This window comes from Mirounga angustirostris, unplaced genomic scaffold (assembly GCF_029215605.1).
Source record: "Mirounga angustirostris isolate CCGP_5_RB_7025 unplaced genomic scaffold, mMirAng1.0.hap1 SCAF_13, whole genome shotgun sequence".
Taxonomy (NCBI): Eukaryota; Metazoa; Chordata; class Mammalia; order Carnivora; family Phocidae; genus Mirounga; species Mirounga angustirostris.
In genome coordinates, this window is record NW_026991721.1 from 58,525,421 (window position 1) to 58,539,546 (window position 14,126).

A 14,126-nucleotide genomic window follows, 5' to 3' on the forward strand; every position below is an offset into this window, starting at 1 on the left:
TCAACCCCAACAGAGAGAACTCTACTTTGCTGAGAGTGGAGTCTAGGCCCAGATGACTGGCTACTGTGTCCCCAGAGCATAGGAGAGAAAGATATTGTAGACAAGACAGGAACTGGGGGAATCCCAAATGACTGCTCAAGACTCCTTCACAATAACTGGGATCCCACATCCCCAAGGGCAAAAGGGTCCTCCAGGGCATCCCTAGATAACATGGGTTGCCTGCTAGCCCTTCTGTGGTCATACAGGTGGGCCTCTTAGCTGCAATACCTAGTGCAGAGGGTAATGCTGGCCATATCTTAAAGTGGTCAGTTTGCTGAGGGGCAAAAATCAACTCACCCAGTGAAACTTTAACCTAAGCCACATGAGGGATCGGTGGGATTGTAGTCACAGTATCTCAGGGAAGGGAGTCACTCAAAGATTTCACCAGGTTGTTATTGCTAGGTATATTGTGAACTTGTAGCAGATGTAACATTTTAATTGCTTAGATTCCTACAATGCCTAGATCCTTGGATTTCTAGAATGCTCCAGAGGTGGTAAAGGCTCATTACCTGAAACACCAGAGCTAAGCATTTTAGTGTCTTGGTATCTATGGCCTTACAAATCAGGTATGAGGCAGACATATCTCTCAGAATGGAAATGGTAAATATTTGAAAGGACCCATTGTCCTAAAATGGGACAAAATTCTCAGGAGAAGCACTGGTACCATAGAAATGATTTGTTCATTTAATCCTTCATTGTCTTTATATTTTTTTCTTTTCTTTTTAATTCTTGTTGTTGTTGTTTTATTTTATTTTACTCTTGAGACTACATTATGTACAGGCACCTGGGTCCAGGCTCTACATCTAAAAAAGAAAGAAAGAAAGGAAGAAATGCCAGCATCACAGAGATTGTAGATTATAGATCATAGATTGTGAGTAATAGAGTCTGATGTGATATCTGTTGGACCACTTTTTTTCTTTTATTGTTATGTTAATCACTATACATTACATCATTAGTTTTTGTAGTATTCCATGATTCATTGTTTGCGTATAACACCCAGTGCTCCATTCAATATGTGCCCTCCTTAATATCCATCACCAGGCTAACCCATCCCCCGACCCCCTCCCCTCTAGAACCCTCAGTTTGTTTCTCAGAGTCCATAGTCTGTCATGGTTCATCTCCCCCTCCGATTTTCCCCCCTTCGTTTTTCCCTTCCTACTATCTTCTTTTTATAACATATAATGTATTATTTGTTTCAGAGGTACAGGTCTGTGATTCAACAGTCTTACACAATTCAGAGCGCTCACATACCCTCCGCAATGTCTATGACCCAGCCACCCCACCCTCCCATCCCCACCACTCCAACAACCCTCAATTTTTTCCTTAGATTAAGAATTCCTCATATCAGTGTTGGACCACTTTTAATGCGTATCTATGGGAACACATGGAAACATAAATGAAGGTCACTTTAAAGAGTTTCAGAGGGATAAAATGGCCAGGAAAAAAAAAAAATATATATATATATATATATATAGTAGAAAGAAATACCCAACACCAGAAATGCCTTAAATATCCATCAAAATAGCAGCAGTGGTGATCTGGAAGGGGAGGTAGCATGGGTAAGTGTCTAAGAGGAAAATTACATGCATGATGCAGGTGCTAGCTCTCTGTCATTAGCCTCATTCTCCACACAGTTAATCATTATCTGGTTTGTCTCATATATCGTGATTGATTCATTTTCCTCTTTTAAAAATGTTTATGTATTGAATGATATCATTTTCTGAATGTCTGACTTATTTATGCAACCTAATATTTATGAATTGCTTTCCTGTGCTTTCAATTTTAGCCATTCTGACTGGTGTGAGGTGATATCTCACTATGGTTTTGATTTGTATTTCCCTGTTGGTAAGTGATGATGAACATCTTTTCAAGTGTCTGTGGGCCATCTGTATGTCTTCTTTGGAGAAATGCCTCTTCATGTCTTCTGTCCATTTTTTTTTTTTTTAATTTGGGTTTTTTTGGTGTTGAGTTGTGTTAGTTCTTTCTATATTTTGGGTACAAACCTTTTATCAGATATATCATTTGCAAATATCTTCTCCTGTTCCATACATTGTCTTTTAGTTTTGTTGATTGTTTCCTTTTCTGTGCAGAAGCTTTTTATTTTGATATAGTCCCAATAGTTTATTTTTGTTTCTGTTTCCTTTGCTTGAGGAGACATATCTAGAAAAATGTTATGGTTGATGTTAGAGAAATTACTGCCTGAGATCTTTTCTAGGGTTTTTATGGTTTCAGGACTCACATTTAAGTCCTTAATCCATTTTGAGTTTATTTTTGTGTGTGGTGTAAGAAAATGGTCCAGTTTCATTCTTTTGCATGTGGCTGTCCAGTTTCTCCAACACCATTTGTTGAAGAGACCGTCTTTTTCCCATTGCATATCCTAGTCTCCTTTGTTGAAGATTAATTGACCATATAATCATGGATTTATATGTGGGCTCTCTATTCTATTCCATTGATGTATGTGTTTATTTTTGTGCCAGTACCATTAGATTGGATTACTACAACTTTGTAGTATATCTTGAAAACTGAGGTTGTTATACATCCAGTTTTGTTCTTTTTCAAGATTGCTTTGTCTATTTGGGGTCTTCTGTGGTTCCATACAAATTTTAGGATTATTTGTTCTAGTTCTGTGAAAAATGCTGGTGGTTTTTTGATAGGGATTGCAGTAAATGTGTAGATTGCTTTGGGTAGTTTGGCAATTTTAACAATATTTGTTCTTCGAATTCATGAGCATGAAATATCTTTCCATTTGTGATCTCTTCTTGCTTCTATTTGTTTTGAGGGCAAAGATACCATTTTTTTTACCTCTAGGACCTAGGACAGAGGTTTACATTTAACAGACAGGAAGGCTATAATTGCTTGTTGAATAAAACTGAATAAAACAAAAAAGAGTAGTGAGTCACCAAATTATTTCTGTGATGCACATACAAGAATTGTTAAAGACTCATGGTTAGGTGTGTGATTGTGTGTTTTTTCATGGGTGATCTGATATGAGAAAAACAGAAGAAAGAGAGCATGTGGGGAAATGTCATACCAACTTACAAGTAGGCCAAATGAAACTTCTAGCGAGTCTGTCAATTATCTTTACCAAGAAAGAAGTAGTCATTCTTTATCTGAGAGCACTTAGGGGAAAATCCTATCAATCCCTGCCTTTTCACCAACCTCAGTTGTTTGTTTGCTTGATTCCAGAATACTCTCCTTGGCTTCCAAAACCCCGTTGGTAGATGCCTCCTTTGCTTCCTTGCATACTGAGTTATATCTGGATCCATGGTTCTGTGGAGTCCCCAACAGAATAGGTAGTTCATTCAAAGTCCAATGTCTGTAGAAGACAGGCAAGATTTGTAGGTGTGTGTCATTTAACAATTTAAGAAGTTATGAAAGGCCCAAGAATCCATTGGAAAAATGCTTCTGGACACTCGGGAGGGTGTACACCTCTATTCGAATTTATCAGTAGCATTGCTTCTATGTTCTTATTTTCTCTTCTATTACTATCACAATACTCAGCAACAGTAAAGTATAAAGGAGATAATCAGGTGATCTATCCATCAGCCAATTGACTTGCATTTTTATATTGATTATTGATGTCTCTGTCTATTTGTTTCTGTTTTGTTTTATTTCAGTTGGGCTATTTTCAAACCCCTTCATCTTTAACATCTTTAACTTTTCAGTTCTGATTGATTCCCCAATTCTCAAACTTTGGCATACAAATGACAGATGTTTCCCCAGCTTGTTGATTCCAGATGCATGTAACAATCCTACTTTCTTCTGGACCTGACTCCTATTAACATTGATGCCTTGATACTATTCTGGTCCTTAAAAATAAGGCTCAAAAATTCCATAGTGCTCAATATTTCTCTCCCAGCCTGAGACCTTTGGGATTTAGGAAGAGACGTTAAATGAGTCAACTCACTCTTTGTGAATTATCACCTGGCATGAATTTTTGTGAAAAATAAAAATAGGGAAATAATATTTTATAATTCTGCTGTGTCAGGTGGTGCCTGGCATCATGTCTGGTCTTTCATATTCCATGGTAGACCTCCCAAGTTCCAACTGACAAGATTTCCAGGATTGAATGGGCCCACTGTTGGGTCTCCATCCCTGTTTTCTAGGTGTACCTGGCAGCAGTCCTGGGCAAAGCCACTGTCATTCACATTAGCACACAGACTCCTCCCTGAACCAGCCCATGTGCTATCTTCTGGTTATGCTGGCAGGAATTGACCTGGGTCTCTGTCAGTCACAGTACTGCCCACAGTTATGGGACAGCTATGGCTGAATTTTTTAAGTATCATTTATATGCCTGTGTTTTCCACCTCCATGTTGTCCATATCTTGCTTTCATGGAGTTAGTCATGCCTTTCGCCATGGCATCTGATTGTTTTGTGGCCATCACTAACCCTCTGAGATATCCCTCAGTGCTCATCAGCTCCTAGGTAGCGAATATTGGAGTGTTTGGTGGATTCCGAGTGCCTCCTTCACCATCCCTCATGGCCTGCATCCTCTTGGTTTCTCTTACTGTCATGACAATACCCTTTCTCACCCCTACTGTCTACACCAGGATATGATCCAACTCCCCTGCTCTGGCTCATGGATCAACAGCCTTTATGCTTTGTTGGTCAGCTTGCTTCACATGGGCCTAGACTTCCTTTTAATAGTGCTTTCTTATATTCTGATTCTCAGGTCAGCAATGGCCATTGCCTCCTGCAGGGAGTCACTCAAATCTCTCACACCAGTGTGTATCTCATATTCTGACTGCCCTGATACTTTATGTCCCTGTGCTAGGCCCTTCCATTGTTCACAAGTTTGTAAGGCATTCCTCCTCCTTCACCCATATCATCAAGGGAAAGTGTCCATCCTCTTTTTACTGCTGATGAACCCTGTCATTTATAGCATCAAGACCTACCGGATCCACTGAACCACTATCAAGGTGTTCTCTCCGAAATGGGTAGAAATCTTGTGTATTCTCAGCCAGTTAATTCCCCTTCAACTAGATTAGTTGTGACAAAATCTCAGGTCCTGTTCAGTTCTAATGTCAATCCCTCACATCTGTGTGAGAATCCCCTTTCTCATCTAGTTGTAAGAACCTAGTAAATGTATTCATTTTAATAGCACCCAGAGACAAACAATCAGAAAATAAAAAATCAGTCCTAGAAGAGAAATCAGTAACTTTATAAAGGAAACTGCAGAAGGAAGAGTAATTTTGGAGCAACTCTGGCCCTTACCCATTTTATGAATGTGAATACCTGAGATTGTTCTGTACTATTTGATGGCTATTAATGTGAGAGACTCCTGTCCATGAGGCTACATGACTTTCAAACAAGAATAGTAATCTCTACAAATGACATACACATGCTGTGTACTCTGTCCCTCTCTTTCATCCTTCTCTACCTCCAGCTAATGTTAGTACTGGAATAGAACCAGCCAGATAATACCAAGTTTTGTCAGAGCTGGGCATTTATCTCTTGGAGACACTATACCCCTGGCCTAATAGCTATAAAGTGGTGCTTATTGATTTGTTAATTAGTAATGTCTACTGATCCTTTCCCAATCTTGATGTTACATTTTTTATAATACTAGTAATTAAAAGAAGCAAAAGCAGGGAGGGGACCCTTGAGAATTTGGATGGTAAGAGGTAAAACCTAGCAGTACAAGTGAAAACTGGAGTTACATATCTGATGAGTTTGTCTCCATAATAAATCCATCTTTAGCTTAAATAATTTTGCACAATTCTGCTTAAACTTAGTGCTCTGCTAATAGAATCCTCACCAATTATAGAATCTGGGCCATTTAATATTATTTAATATTATTAGTGTTTCCCATCCATCCTCAGGCCCTTCATTGACCTCCTGGACCATCCACGTCCCTGCCTGCCCATTCCCCCACCTCATTCTGATGCCCAGCTGGCATGTGTAGTCTGCTTTCTCTTAGATGCTTGCATGACTCTTCCTTCCACTTTACTTTTATGTCTTCATCTATCAATACCAATCCTCACTGTATCCAGATCTACAGGACCTCTGCTCTTCTATGGTCTCTCTGCACGCAAAGTCCTAACACTCAGGTCAATATCAAATGTGAGGACCCCTTCAGAGGATGACCAAAGTTATCACCAAGGCCCACTTCCAGCTCCTCTGATCCTGAAGGCTTAGAGAATTCTCATTTATGTATTTATAAAGACACCTTGTATTCATCTCCATTCTGTGTTTAGATGAAGCTTGTTTGCATATTAATTTAATCAATTAATTTCCTTATTAGTGGCAATACTTTTATGATCTTCCTAACTATATTCAGAATTAGAATATGTGAGGGGACAAGGACCACTTCAAAGTCATTTTATTTCCAGCATCCAGCACCCATATAGGTGGTCATTGACTGAGGTAATAAAATCAGGGTATGTTGCTATTGGTAACACCGTGCTAATAACTAGAAAGGTCTAGGCATCAGAGACATCAAAAAGGGGAGGAGGTGGGAGCAGGCCTCCAATCACTTCCTGGTTATGCATGCTAAAGCATCCTCAGAAGAAGAGGATGCCACAAACTCATGATAACATTGCAAGACAGCAGTGAATATAAAGCCACCAGAAGCTCCTTTTCACATTTGCCTTAGTCATATATTGAACAAAATATTACCAGTTGCTTCCTTCTAATGCAGACCATGAAAGGCACTAAGGAAGAGGCAGTGAAACTCGTTCTCCCCTTTGGGACCTTCATGTGGGTCTCTGCTGTAAGAGGATGGAGGGAACCAGGATAAGAGTGATGGGGAGGACAAGTAATGAGACAGCAAAACATGAAGGAAAATCAGAGAGGAACAGTGGTGTCTTCAGGCAGATGAACTTAGTGGATTGAGGGTTATGAGCTTCTGGACAACTGAGAAGAGGGAGGATATTTATAAGGAAAGCTAAATAAAGACTTGATTTAAATAAAGCATATGAAAAATCTAACCCCCAAATCAAGCCTCAACTTGAATCCTTTTCTAAGGGAAAGTTAAAATTGGCAGCAGGGTCTGTTTCTCACATACTTAGCTATTTACCACCTCTCTTTTCATGGAGTCTGAAATATAGATATATTTTCCCAAGATCTGAACTATCCCCTCATTTCTTTATGTCTTAAAGGCCTTGTCCTCCCATGCCCTGTAACAACTCCAGTGAGAGATGCAGGAATAATTTAAATACACCAGTGCAATGAAAAGAAATGTTCTTTATTAGGCAGGAGCCAGGTGCTCAAAGCACTTCACAATTTCCCCATGTTCAGGTATTAGGTTCTGGGAACCAAGGGACATTTCCTGGAAAGCAGGAAAGGGAGCTCAGTGGTATTTGTGGGCCAGGGCATTGGCCACACCAGCTACCACCTTCTGAAAGGCACCCTGCATCTGTGGGGTGAATTCCTTGCCAAAGTGGCGGGCCAGCACACACACCAGCACATTGCCCAGGAGCTGTGGGGAAGAGACAAGAGACATGTGCATGGTTAGCAGACAGACCCAGCTGAGACTCAGCATATTCCAGCCCCATCCACAGCCCCAAGCTGTGCCCCTAGAATATAAGCAGAAAGATAGCTAGATCTTAGATGTTACTCTCTATGTGATTTCAACCATATCAGCCTGATTTTACATTTAGAAATGTTTCTCTCCTCCCTTAATTCAGAACTTAAAATATCATGGCTATTCTTTCCAACTATACAAAGAAGCAATCAGATTTTATCCTCTTTGCTCTCAAAGGAAGAGACAAGGGGAAAAAGTATTAGAAAAAAAATGATTTGGAATGGATTAAATGTACTTTTTAAATAAACACTCAAAACTTTAATCAAAACAATAAAGAAAACACATTGCAGAGAACAAGAAGAAACTACTGTGAGCAAGAGGGTGAAAGAAATAAAAACAGTCCTGAGGAGTCCATACTGATGCTATTAGAATACCTCCTTCACCCTCTAGAAAGCACCTAACACCCATACCCTTTCTGGACACCATGAGCTTGACCTTAAAAAGGAAGATGAAGGAGAATATTGAGGGTCCCACAGACTCACCTTGAAGTTCTCGGGATCCACATGCAGCTGGTCACAGTGCAGCTCACTGAGCTTAGCAAAGGTGCCCTTGAGGTTGTCCAGATTCTTCAGGCCATCACTAAAGGAATTCAGCACCTTCTTGCCATGGGCCTTGACCTTGGGGTTGCTCATAATAGCATTAGGAGAGGACAGGTCCCCAAAGGAGTCAAAGAACCTCTGAGTCCAGGGGTAGACAACCAGCAGCCTGAGGGGTGAAAACAGCACAGAGGACAGGGGAGTCAGAGCCTGTCAGAAACCCAGGGGTCTACCCATCTCTGCCTGTCAAGATTCCATTCAATCTCCATAAGCCTGCCTTGCTACCTGGATACCAACCTGCCCAGGGCTTCACCACCAACTTCATCCACCTTCACTTTGCCCCACAGGGAGGTGACGGCAGACTTCTCCTCAGCAGTCAGATGCACCATGATGTCTGTTTGTGGTCGCTAGTGAACACGGTTGTGTCAGAAGCAAATGTAAGCAGCAGCTGGCCCTACTCTTCCTTTTATGCCCAGCCCTGATCTTGCCCTTCCTGGGGCTGTGAGCAGATTGGCCCAGGCCTGGGTGTGGTTCTGCAGGGTGAGGCCTGAATGGTGGCTGCCATCTCTCTCCTTGGCAGTTCTGACACCTGCTTGTGAGTCTGACTTCAGGCCCTGGTTCTCTCTCTAGGGATCTCTAGGACTCATCTCAGCTATTTCTATTGATTTTTACTAAAATTATTCTCCTTGGCAAGTGTACTAGTACATTTTTGAGAATCACAACCTGGTAATTGAAGAGTGCCTCTTCAATTTTCTTATGAAAGGCGAAGGGGCAATTTTTCCCAAGTTAAATTTGAAACTGTGTATCCCAGGAGCAGAGTCTTGGCTTCAGTTTGGGCCCCTTTCCAAATATACAAAGCATTTTGTTCATAGGGCCAGATGTCCAGCAGGCTCTGAACAGAAAGCGAATGTCTGATCAGTGTTTCCCTTTCCTCATCCTATCCTGGGGCGTTGACACCAAAACACCTCTCTCCAGGGGTCCCTGGTTCAGACTGTCCTCTAGTTCCAACAGTTCTATGACAGGGAATAATCATTAATTCATTCAGTCAGTCACCGACCACTTCAATTAATAAATATTCCCTTCTTGCCTATGAATGAAAGTCACAAGGCACGGTAATCATGTGTGACAGTACAAAATAGGAAGAAATGTTTATACAGCATAGAGTGTGAGTGTGAGGGATAAGAAGAAATGTGAAAAATAGGAAGAGGGGAAGGGTTTGGAAAAATTTTCTTAGGCAATATTGGAAAGTGCATTGAGGCCAGGGTGCAAAGGCATCACAAGTGATAAGCAAGCATGCAGTTTGTCTGAAATGGGAGGGTGGGCAAAGGAATTATTTATGGACATGTTTGGGGCAAGTAAAAGAGGGAGGTTATCCCTTAGGGTAGGCCCACTTGAAGGAGCATGCTATGGTAGGCTACACTGCAGGCAAGGAAGTAGGGAAAAAGGAAACACAACAGTGTCTTGATCATTCATTGTGTCTCTATTTGAGCACCGTATTTTTCACTAATTGTAGGAAATAGGTCAAAGCATTAGGCTGAGGGCTGTGTCTTAGGTTGCATGTCTTCCATAGAGCCCCTGTAATGCCAGTATTCTCTATATATTTAAAACCTTCTTGACCGTGCCTATGCTTTGGAGGGAGAAGTGTCATCCACTAGTGATATGTATGGTCCCTTTCCTCTTCTCATTTCCTTGACCTCTTTGAATAAGACACAAGAGCTTTTGAGCACCGTATTTTTCACTAATTGTAGGAAATAGGTCAAAGCATTAGGCTGAGGGCTGTGTCTTAGGTTGCATGTCTTCCATAGAGCCCCTGTAATGCCAGTATTCTCTATATATTTAAAAACTTCTTGACCGTGCCTATGCTTTGGAGGGAGAAGTGTCATCCACTAGTGATATGTGTGGTCCCTTTCCTCTTCTCATTTCCTTGACCTCTTTGAATAAGACACAAGAGCTTCCTATCTGTAGACCCTCAGGGATGTACCATACCCCCAGACAAAAAAAAATAAAATAAGTGAAATGAATCAGGAAGTTGAGCTGAAGGTTCTTTATTAGGCAGAAACCATACCCTTGGTGGTGGACATTATTTCCCCCAGTTCAGATGATAGAATTTAGGGAAACAGGGTCTTCCAGTGGTCAGCAGGAAACAGGCCAGGATCTCAATGGTATTTGTGAGCCAGGGCATTGGCCACACCAGCCACCACCTTCTGATAGGCAGCCTGCACCTGAGGGGTGAATTCTTTGCCAAAGTGGTGAGCCAGCACACACACCAGCACGTTGCCCAGGAGCTGTGGGGAAGACAGAGATAGATATGTATACATGATTAAGACAGAAATCAAGCTGGGCTTCTGAGAAACTGAGCCAACAATCATTTATTTTTTTCTGCCCACACTCCAGCCCAAACTGATCTTCAGGTTATCTCCATCAGCATAAATGAGTAAATATATATGTATGTATACTGTATATTTTTATTATATATATATGTATATATACTTAATTAATTAGTATGATGCTGGGCTGTCTTTTAGTTAACTATTGCTGCACTACTTCTACTTCTGGTCTAGCATCCTCAGGTATTTCTTTTCCTTTCCTTTCCTTTCCTTTCCTTTTCCACTGAGTCTTGACTATAAAAATGCAATTTTTCTTTTTTTAATTTGAATTCAGTTAGCCAACATATAATACATCATTAGTTTTTGATGTAATTTTCAATGATTCATGAGTTGCATATAACACCCTATGCTCATCACATCACATGCCCAATTATTCTATAATTTTGAGATGATTTGTAGTCTCTGGAGTGACAACTCTTTGAGGAGCCCTTATAATCTCCATATGGAGAGACAGAAAGACTTTTCCAAGTGCAGAAGGAGAAGATGAGAGCTAGTGTGCATAATTTGGGTATCAAGTGGAGGAAAAAGTTGGGGGCGGGAAGAGAGGGGCAAAAGATAAGTAATTAAGTGAAGAGCTTGATGAAAAAAAAGAGGTTGTGAGAAAGGAAACAATATGGAATACTGAAAGAAAACATATGAAATTATGTAAATTTTGAAAAGCATTCAATGATGGTATATACTAAGGTAAAAAGGAAGGTGGGGAGAGAACAGGTAGGGAAAAGAATCAGAGTGAAAGACTAGAAAGTGAAAAGAAAAAAACGGAGCATATCCCAGACTCACCTTGAAGTTCTCAGGATCCACATGCAGCTGGTCACAGTGCAGCTCACTGAGCTTAGCAAAGGTGCCCTTGAGGTTGTCCAGATTCTTCAGGCCATCACTAAAGGAATTCAGCACCTTCTTGCCATGGGCCTTGACCTTGGGGTTGCTCATAATAGCATTAGGAGAGGACAGGTCCCCAAAGGAGTCAAAGAACCTCTGAGTCCAGGGGTAGACAACCAGCAGCCTGAGGACAGAGGACAGGGGAGTCAGAGCCTGTCAGAAACCCAGGGGACTGAGCCATTTCCACCTGCCCAGCTTCCATTCACTCTCTGTAAGCCTGCCTTGCCACCTGGATACCAACCTGCCCAGGGCCTCACCACCAACTTCATCCACGTTCACCTTGCTCCACAGGGAGGTGACGGCAGACTTCTCCTCAGCAGTCAGATGCACCATGGTGTCTGTTTGTGGTCGCTAGTGAACACGGTTGTGTCAGAAGCAAATGTAAGCAGCAGCTGGCCCTACTCTTCCTTTTATGCCCAGCCCTGATCTTGCCCTTCCTGGGGCTGTGAGCAGATTGGCCCAGGCCTGGGTGTGGTTCTGCAGGGTGAGGCCTGAATGGTGGCTGCCATCCTTCTCCTTGGCAGTTCTGACACCTGCTTGTGAGTCTGACTTCAGGCCCTAGTCCTCTCTCTAGGGATCTCTAGGTCCCATCTTAGCAATACAAATTGCTACTAAAATCATTCTCCTTGGCAAGCACAATCTTACAATTTTGAGAATCACAACGTGGTAATCTCTTAGAGACTGCCTCTTCGATTTTCTTTGTACACAAATGGAAGAATCCCAGGTCCAGAAAGTAGAAGACATTCGTCTACTGTGGTTCCACTTAGAAGCATATGGATGGTTCTCCTTCTGTGTCTTCAGAATGGGCAAAATAATTATAAGTACAGCATGGATGGAACCTCTGGCACAATTCTATGTATATCTTCCTTCTCTTGGTTTGGATTAAATCATCCTAGGGAGAAAACAAATATTCATTCATTCATTCATTCATTTTTTTCTTAATTTAGTCATATAACCAAACAAATGATGATTTGAAAATGGAATTACATATGAATCAGGAGTGTCCTGTTAAATAACTACTCTATTAGGTTTTGAGGATCCACAGATCAAAACATAGAGATCTCTTGACATAGTAAGAAATAAAAATAACCGAAAAATCAACTATAAACCAAAGTTGTTGGTAACACTGAGGGAAGCAATGTCTTTAATTAACCCAAGACATAAAAAATGGTTTCTTTCTGGACTGATAGAGAAACTTCTCTGTGACCTGAAATGAGGGACAGGAAAGTGGAAAGGCACTCTGGCTTTGTCCCAGATTTTTTTTACCCCTAGGCCCCTACAAATGCTGTGTGCATACTCATTTCTTTTATTCAAATTCATCACCCCTAATCCCATTTTCTCTACATATTTTTGTTTGCTTCAATCTTTTTTTACTAGCATGTATCCTTCTATCTCTACAGCTTTTCCAATATCCTTCCCCTCACTTTTCTCTCCCCCATACCATGCATTCTGATGACTAACTTCTTAGGGGAATAAAAACTGAATTGGGGAGTTCTGCTCCTTACCATTAAAAGATACCATAAAAAAAGCAAAAGCAGCGAGCATTTCTGAGCTCAGCATAGGATCTCGGTGTTCCTGGAGGACCGTGCTGTTTCTTTTTCTGACATCCCATCATCTGTACCTCCTGCATCTTAGCCCACTCCTGAATTCCCATTTCCTTTAAGCAAGGAAAGGGCCATGCATTTTTTTTACTTACATTGTTTCTCCCACCTTAGAATCTTCTTTTGATCCAGGCACCCCAATGTTTAGAATCACCTTTCTCTATTTGTTATCATCATAAGTGACAAATATTTAAGAGAAACTTCTCATCCTTTCACTCAGAAACCCCAACTACAAAAACATTTCTAGGTGAACCAGAAGAAAAGGACTTCTCTATTTCTAGTTGTTTCAAATCAACTCCCTGAATTCCCACTTCCATTGCTCCATTCTCTAAACTACTTTCTCCATCATTGCTAAGTAAGTAAAGATTCCTCTCCCCTTTTACTTGTCCCAAGCCCATCAAGTATTTGTGAACAACCTCTCTCTGATCATTCTCAGACATGTAGGAAAGGCTTGGTTCTTGTCTGGTAACCTGGAGGTTAGGTCAGAATTACGTGCCCAAAGAGGTACAATTCCAGCATTTTCTATTTATATTCATTCTTCTCTAAAACCCTTAAGCAAAGATGTTTTTACTATTGGTCTATTCCTGGGGCAAAATTCCACATGTTGACTTCCAGGAAAAGGGGACCTTTCAGTGTTTTAAATGTTTAAATAAATACACACACACACACACACACATTGAGCTATAGGCTTTGAGTTTCATTTTACTAAATTTAAAACTTCATTGTTTTACATTCAGACTGTTCTCAAGACTCTATTTCACACCCCCAATGTCAGAGTTCAGGTATAAGTGTGTGAAGGGAGGTTCAAGGGAAGTTTGGACATGTGTTTTGCTGGGACTGTCTGTCATGAGAAATTCACAGGCCTTAGTAAATAACAGTATTGAATATGTTTATACTTTCCTGTCAGGAGCCCAATTGTCAAGGCCCCAGCTTTGCCATCTTGACTGACAGAAATTAGCATCTACTTGGACTTCCCCTACCATTTCCTGTATTCAGAAAGGGTTCTCCTAAGTTTTTTTGTCTCTTCTTCCTTCAGCTTTCTTTGCCATGAATGACTTGGGCTGAGCTTTTGTACTGGCAATTGCTGCAGCCACCTTGTTCCTGGCTTCAGAAGAGGAGTTGCTGTTCTCTCTCCCATCACCATTGCTACTTAGCATG

At 41.1% G+C, this 14,126-nt stretch overlaps 2 protein-coding genes across 2 annotated transcripts; both read right to left on the reverse strand.

The window, feature by feature from the left end:
* Positions 1-7,205: 7,205 nt before the first annotated feature.
* On the reverse strand, positions 7,206-8,539 carry LOC123857440 (hemoglobin subunit beta). The gene is made up of 3 exons (XM_045894275.3): positions 8,399-8,539; positions 8,048-8,270; positions 7,206-7,460 (listed from the first exon to the last, which is right to left on the reverse strand). The coding sequence occupies exons 1-3, from the start codon at positions 8,488-8,490 to the stop codon at positions 7,332-7,334; spliced, it is 444 nt and encodes a 147-aa protein (XP_045750231.1). The 5' UTR covers positions 8,491-8,539; the 3' UTR covers positions 7,206-7,331.
* Positions 8,540-10,130: 1,591 nt separating this feature from the next.
* On the reverse strand, positions 10,131-11,799 carry LOC123842577 (hemoglobin subunit beta). Its single transcript, XM_064577026.1, has 3 exons — positions 11,609-11,799; positions 11,269-11,491; positions 10,131-10,386 (listed from the first exon to the last, which is right to left on the reverse strand). The coding sequence occupies exons 1-3, from the start codon at positions 11,698-11,700 to the stop codon at positions 10,258-10,260; spliced, it is 444 nt and encodes a 147-aa protein (XP_064433096.1). The 5' UTR covers positions 11,701-11,799; the 3' UTR covers positions 10,131-10,257.
* Between the last annotated feature and the right edge of the window lie 2,327 nt (positions 11,800-14,126).

Excerpts from the sequence above, each read along its gene's own strand:
- LOC123857440 (XM_045894275.3), bottom strand. The coding sequence starts at position 8,490 with ATGGTGCATCTGACTGCTGAGGAGAAGTCTGCCGTCACCTCCCTGTGG. Across the intron at positions 8,271-8,398 it reads GGTGGTGAAGCCCTGGGCAG|GCTGCTGGTTGTCTACCCCT; the intron begins GTTGGTATCCAG and ends TTCACCCCTCAG. Across the intron at positions 7,461-8,047 it reads TGGATCCCGAGAACTTCAAG|CTCCTGGGCAATGTGCTGGT; the intron begins GTGAGTCTGTGG and ends TCTTCCCCACAG.
- LOC123842577 (XM_064577026.1), bottom strand. The coding sequence starts at position 11,700 with ATGGTGCATCTGACTGCTGAGGAGAAGTCTGCCGTCACCTCCCTGTGG. Across the intron at positions 11,492-11,608 it reads GGTGGTGAGGCCCTGGGCAG|GCTGCTGGTTGTCTACCCCT; the intron begins GTTGGTATCCAG and ends CTCTGTCCTCAG. Across the intron at positions 10,387-11,268 it reads TGGATCCTGAGAACTTCAAG|CTCCTGGGCAACGTGCTGGT; the intron begins GTGAGTCTGGGA and ends TCTTCCCCACAG.